The sequence below is a fragment of the Austrofundulus limnaeus genome, unplaced genomic scaffold (genome assembly GCF_001266775.1).
Source record: "Austrofundulus limnaeus strain Quisiro unplaced genomic scaffold, Austrofundulus_limnaeus-1.0 Scaffold1178, whole genome shotgun sequence".
In the NCBI taxonomy this organism is placed as follows: domain Eukaryota; kingdom Metazoa; phylum Chordata; class Actinopteri; order Cyprinodontiformes; family Rivulidae; genus Austrofundulus; species Austrofundulus limnaeus.
In genome coordinates, this window is record NW_013953580.1 from 100,799 (window position 1) to 107,655 (window position 6,857).

Consider the following 6,857-nt stretch of genomic DNA (forward strand, 5'->3'; position numbering starts at 1 on the left):
TGATTGATTGATTGATTGATTATGACTTTATTGTCATTGTACGGAGCACAATGAAATTGTGACCTATTTCAAATTTAAAAAATGTTTTTATCATGAAGAAGGTTTGAACTATAAAGCTCTAAAGAGGACATGGTCCTCACATGTTGTCCATGAGGATGTTCTCAGTATTTTATGAATTCATCTACATCTAACACACATAACTGCACACTCTTTGTGTCCTACACAAAGCTGCAGGAGTGATGGAAACATTAACTTTTGGTCTATTGCGTTATCACTCAAAAACATTACTATTGTCCATCTATTCTTTTGTAAACTGAAATTATTGAAATTTTATGATTTGGTTGATTACAATATTTTGTTAGTTATGTATAAGGCTCACCTTAACACATTACCTATAAACATCTAGAAAAACTTTACAAAGAGGGAGAGCTGTTATAATCTTAAGGGGACAGAGATGTTCATTAAAACCTAAATTTTGAACGTTTGAAAGAACGGTGCAGCTCACTCMAAGGAGTTAAATTGTGGAATGTTCTGGAAAATGATGTGAAATGTGCCAAATCACAGTACATGTTCAAGAGAATGATAAAGGTTGGATTGTTGAAAAAATATGAAATTGTATAATGTGTAAACATATAATTTGTTGTTCTTGAATGATTTGATGTTCTTGTTTTGTTAACTGAGGATTATTGTTGTTTGAATTTATACTTGAGGAAAAAGGGGGCAGATATTATAAGATTTTGTTCTTCTCTCTGCTTCCCTTCATTTCGTTATGTTTGTATTTTTATTGTGTATAAAATTTTGTTTTTTAATGAAATGAATAAAAATTTATGAATGAATGAATGAATGAATTGTTCTGTGTTTACGTGCAGAATATTATTCTATGTTTTTGTGTAGATTATTATTCTGTTTACATGTAGACTATTTGTGTTATTGTTCTGTGTTTATGTACAGAATATTATTCTGACTTTATGTGCAGATTATGCTGTTTACGCACAGATTAGGAAGGAAAGGTTGCGGAGTTGATGTAAAACTGGCAGCTCTGTTAGTTTACATCATTTTTCTTTAAGATTTCTGTAGCCTAATGTTTTGTAACTGTGTGAGACATTCAACAACAAAGCTTTGCAAAGCCCCAACCTCTGGGTGAACTGGATTATTATTTTTTTTCCATAGGTACGCTGTATATCCAGTACAGCACCCTGAGGGTGATGTTCCACAGAAAAGTGTTGTTGAATAACTGGAGAGAATTAAAACCACCCCCCTCCACCTAAAAGCCTGTATGTGATCAGGTTTGAACAAGGTAAGACTCTGGTGGTCTTATCTGCACCTGCAGTTACAGACCTGCAGATGACAGCCCACCCTGCTCTCCTCTAGTTTGGTTCAGGTTCTGAACTTCTGATTTGTTTGGTGTTGGAACTAATCGTGTCATTGTTTGAGTTTTGTAAAAAGTGAACACGGACTGGAGGAAGAGAAGAAGCTGTTTTTGTTTGAGCACCAGTTTGTTCCTGGTTCTGCCAGGAGTTGTTTTGTTTTATTTTTCATTGGCAGATCACTTTAGACGTTAGACCGTTTGGTTTGTCACGACTCTTTACTGGTTCAATAAACCTGCTGACACACTGAATTTTCTTTAACATGCTGATCTCTGTGGAAATGAGGACAAGCTCATAATATTATGACCCACAGTTTCCCTGGGATTAGCTAACACTGTATTTGATGCTGAGACCAGATAAAAACTAGATGTCAGTAGAGTCTGTAGGTCACTGACCCATAAAGGTTTTACTTTTAATAAAGGGAAACAGGAAACATTCCATGGACTGAGCAGAACTTCTGTTCTTAGTCAGTGTGCATTGCCACACACACTATTGTCTTCCTGTTTCTCTTTAATATTATTATTATTATTATTATTCCGTCATCTTCCACCTCGGCACGCTACTCCTCTTGCATGCTTTGTCCTAGAGCTGCCATTATAATTTGTATCTGTAAAGGTCCTGTGCCAAATGATGGATATGACTTTCGGTGTCTGTACAACTTGTAGTTTTTGAAATATTAATGTTTAAACTTTATTCTAAAATTCATATAATGGCAGTCAATAGGGCCTTGTAATGGTACAATACTGCCCCCTGCTGTACTCAACTTGGTACTGCACCATAGTTTAATAATATTTCAACTCAGTAGTTCAGTCAGTGTTTACAACACTAATATGATTGAATTTTGATGTTTTACTATAATATTGTCTTAATACTGCTCTATTGTTGTAATATATTGCAGTTTAGTGTCAACAATTGCATTGGCAATATGGCCTCTTTCAGCACACATACAAACCTMCCACTGGGAGTACCTACTGCAGCAGCTCCGATAGTCTCATGGTGAACACTGTGGGCTTTCATGCAGTAGATCAGGGTTCAATCCCAGCCATGAACAAACAATTTCATTAAAACTACATATTTTCACATGTCATAATGTAACACAATCACACTAATTACAAACACCTGCTGACGTGACAGGCACAAGCTGGGATAGAAAACACATTTGAACTTGGTCACAGTTCATTCTGCAAGTGCACTGCTGCATCCAMAGCCATGCTACATGGAAATGCACACTTGTTTTTACATCGTAAAAACCCATGTCTAGTTCACTTTGTGTTTCTTGTTACATGTTCTCAGGTCACATTAGAGCACATGGTCTTTTACTGAGCAGATTAGAGTAACGGTGACGAAGATCTCACCTGTTCTCACAGAGATCTTCTGAGCTATCATTCTCCCTCCAACAACAGCCAGTCCTGTACACAGACCGTGTCCCAGTGTGCCTCCCACTGCAACTCCAAACGGATCCTGGAAACACAAACARGATGAAGCGGCAGAAAGCAACAAGTACGATTGTTTGCGTGCCGAGGACAGAGTAACAAACCTCCCGGGCGGCGAGGATAATGGTGGTCAGCTGTGAGCGATCCCCCCACTCTGCCAGGAAGGTGAGGGTCAGGGCCTGGATAAAGATGGGTGAAATGAAGCTGGGGCACCTCGACTGTGGCGGAGCCATTCCCGTTCCAGCCTCCACATCTGGAGCAGCGTTCAGCAGCTTGGACCGCTGCAGCTGCAGACCAACAACAAAGACCAGGGTTTCATGTCTTCAGGTCTGGATTATTTTTAAACTCTGCACCTAACCAGACCTAAAACTGGATTTAAAGTTCGAACCTCCACAGAGAAGAAACAAAATGTCAGCTGTCTTTATCTTTTTAGTTTATAGCATCCTCCTCCTGCAGGTGTTGTGCTGAAACCAGGGGTGATAGTGGAAAAAAAAATCCTGAGCCTGCACTTTTTTATCTTCAGTAAACATCCTTCCACTGGTTTTTCTCCTCTGACAGCTCCAATATTGTTTCCAGTTCTTTTTCAAACTTGTGCTAACAAAGAAATTTATTTTATTTTGAGCACCGCTACAACCTTATATATTGTTTTGTCATTTGGAATTATTAAAACTTCATGAGTTGGTTGATTACAGTATTCTACAGCTTATGTTTAAGGCTCATAAAAACACACTACCTTTCAATATACAGTTAAATTTTGTTAAAAGAGAAACCTCTTATAATTTAAAGGGAAATGAAGTATTTGTGAAGCACAGATTTCGAACAAGTTTGAGGGAACGGTGTGCGTCGATACAGGGAGCGAAATTGTGGAATGATCTGGAGAGTGATGTTAGAAATACTGGGTCATTGTGTTTAAAAGAATGATTAAACTTGGTTTATTGAACAAATATAAATTAGAATAATGGGCATTTATGTAAGTTTTATTTGTTGTTGTTTCTGTTTTGTTGTATTTTTGTATCTAGAAGACTATTAATATATTTTCTTCTTTTTTTCTTTGTAAAAAGGGGCAGATATAAGATTTTTTCTTCGTTCTGCTTCCTTTCATTTTATTTTGTGATATGTTTTGTATTTTCTGTAATGTAAACTTTTTTGTTTTAAATGAAATTAATAAATGAATAAAACAAATCAAATCAAAAACCTCTGCTGGATCTGAATCAAAGTTTTGGCTAACACCAAGTCCCTCCCCCATCTGAGTTCTGATTGGCTAGTAGGTCTGTCTAGTGTGTTTAAAGGGATCCCTGATTAGTTGTAACATTAGACTTCATTTAATAAACATATTTTAACTGTAAAATAAAGACTGTAAAAATACTGTAGACTGTTTAGTTTTTACAATTTTTAAAAATGTTAACACAGACAGAGCCATTTTATTTCCACGCAAAGCATTCTGGGTAAATGATGATGTGGATAGGTCCTCGGTGCGAGGCTGCTAGCGAGCTATATCCACCCTGAAGGTTAATCTTGGACAATATCTGATGATCGACTCTTTTAAATGAAACCAGAGAGCGTTGACAGAGAGGAGAAGGTAGAAATGACTCAGCCTGGAACTGAAAATATGGATGGAGGACAACAGAGCTGCTTCATGAAGAAGAACCTCAGCTTAACCTGTTAGCTTTAGCCCCGACGCTATCACCATAAGTATTAGCTCAGTGCTACACATTCTCCTCTTGTCACTGAGGTCCTCCATCCACATGACAGAGAGGGGAACACAAAAATGACTCAGTCTGCAACTGAAAATATGGATGGAGGACCTCAGTTTAGCTTGTTAGTTTGTCGCGCTAGCGCTGAGCTAATACATATAAGGCAATACAGTGTCGGCGCTAGCACAAAGGCTACCAGGCTAAGCTGAGGTTGTTCTTCCATGAAGCAGCTCTGTTGTCCTCCATCCATATTTTCAGTTCCAGGCTGAGTCATTTCTACCTTCTCCTCTCTGTCAACGCTCTCTGGTTTCATTTAAAAGAGTCGATCATCAGATATTGTCCAAGATTAACCTTCAGGGTGGATATAGCTCGCTAGCAGCCTCGCACCGAGGACCTATCMACGTCATCATTTACCCAGAATGCTTTGTGTGGAAATGAAATGGCTCCGTCCGTGTTAAAACATGTTCTTGAAAATGATAAAAACTAAACAACCGACAGTATTTTTACAGTCTTTATTTCTCAGTTAAAATATGTTTATTAAATAAAGTCTAATGTTACAACTAACCGGGGATCCTTTTATTAACACCATGTTTGTAGACTCTGTTGTACTTAGATGCAGCCGTCATGTTTTTATCTGAAGAAGTGACAGAACTAACCACATGTCAGGCTTTAGTCGTGTGTCAACTTACTTCTTCATCCTTCTTCTTGATCTCTGCCTGCACCTCCTCCAGCTCCTCCTGGCCTTCATCTGGACTCATCTTCAGTCCCTCTCTCAACATGCGCACACCAAAGATGGCAAACAGAGCCGTGGATACGTAGTAGGTGTAGATCCGAGGGATAACCGTGGTGGCRTAGCCGAACAGGACTGGTGGGAAACGAGCAGCAAAACGTTCGTTAGTAACAGGAAGTGATGGCTCCACGGCTGGATGCAGAGGAGCAGAGACAAACCTGAGAGACAAGTCATGAGCCCCAGGGCCAGCATGGCACCAGCCAGCACGGTGAGGCGGTTGTACCGCATGGCCATGATGGCAGCGATGAAAAACGTCTTGTCTCCCAGCTCGGACACGATGATGACGGACAGGGACGCCACGAAGGCGTGAATGAAGCCCAGGTTGGCTTTGCTGGAGGCATCTGCAGAAACAGCTGGGCCTGCTGGATGAAGCGTGGTGGAAACTTTCTGTGAACCAGAACACAAGACTGGTTTTATTTATTTATAGCATTTGATCCWGCAGTGGACGTGCACGAGCTGCAAGTTGACATGCTTGAACATAAACCATGTGATTGTTTCAGACTAATAAACATCAGGTCTGAAAGTGTGTAAATGCTAACAAGATTAGTTGGCAGAAAATTAGTTTAAAATATCGCTACAAAGACCCGGAACTGTTGGTTAGCATGTTAGCTCGCAGCCAGGCGGCTCGGAGACGGTTTAACTCAACAAAACAAAACATTTATCAGGAAGATTGAAGTCAAACTTTATTTTTGTTTATTTTACCTCTGCTGGAGGCTGCTCCTGCACAGATCTGTGCTCCTCGTTAACCGCGCCGGAAACTCCGACCGACAGCAGCACGACGAGCAGAAGCATTACGTTTCTGTTCACCAGTGCTCCTTCTCTCCCCACCAACAGACCCATTTTTACGACCGGAACCGACCCAACGGGATGACTTTCTTCCCCGTTCGTCACTTCATGTCGCTGAAAACAAAACGGACTAACTTCATATCGAAAAACTAGTTTGACGGACTTCCTGATGATACACGTCAAGATACAAGCCGAGTTCTGTGGCTGCCAGCCGCACCGGGCACGTGATTGGATAGTTAACAGAATGACCTCACATGTAAACCGCTTAGTGATTGGATAGTTAACAGAATGACCTCACATGTAAACCGCTCAGTGATTGGACAGTTGACAAAATGAAGTCACATCTGAATGGCTCGGTAATTGGACAGCATTGTTGCCAATCTCAGTTTCTTTCATTCATTATTACAGTAAAATGTACTAAAAAGATAATTTTTTACTAAGTGATTTTACATCTTTACTGCTGTTTATTTATTTTTCATTCAGTTTTTATTATTTAGAAGTATACATTGCTTAAAAAAGTTTTCACCCTGTAGATGTTTTATGTTGTTTGCCAAATAAATAAATAAAATAAAATAAACCTAGTTTGTCTAAAGCTGAGGTTCGCAACCTGTGGCTCTGGGGCCACATGTGGCACTTTGGTCCCACTGCAGCAGCTCTTTGAAGCTTTGACCAAAGATAACATGAGATTATTATTATTATTTTGGTAAGCTTTAGCAGTTTTTCAGTCAATGTGTTTGCAAATATGTGACCAATGATATATATATATGTACATATACATGTACCAGTA

The 6,857-nt window shown here is 39.4% G+C and overlaps 1 protein-coding gene across 1 annotated transcript in view; it reads right to left on the bottom strand.

Annotated features, from left to right (window-relative positions):
• The window catches only part of tmem165 (transmembrane protein 165), a 7,992-nt gene extending 1,689 nt beyond the window's left edge, over positions 1-6,303 (bottom strand). The window contains exons 1-5 of the mRNA XM_014031112.1: positions 5,987-6,303; positions 5,443-5,671; positions 5,184-5,359; positions 2,905-3,087; positions 2,723-2,828 (exon numbers count right to left, since the gene is read on the bottom strand). Of these exons, the coding sequence (XP_013886566.1) occupies positions 2,723-2,828; positions 2,905-3,087; positions 5,184-5,359; positions 5,443-5,671; positions 5,987-6,124 (832 nt within the window). The 5' untranslated portion in view covers positions 6,125-6,303. The remainder of the gene's footprint in view (positions 1-2,722; positions 2,829-2,904; positions 3,088-5,183; positions 5,360-5,442; positions 5,672-5,986) is intronic.
• Positions 6,304-6,857: the final 554 nt, after the last annotated feature.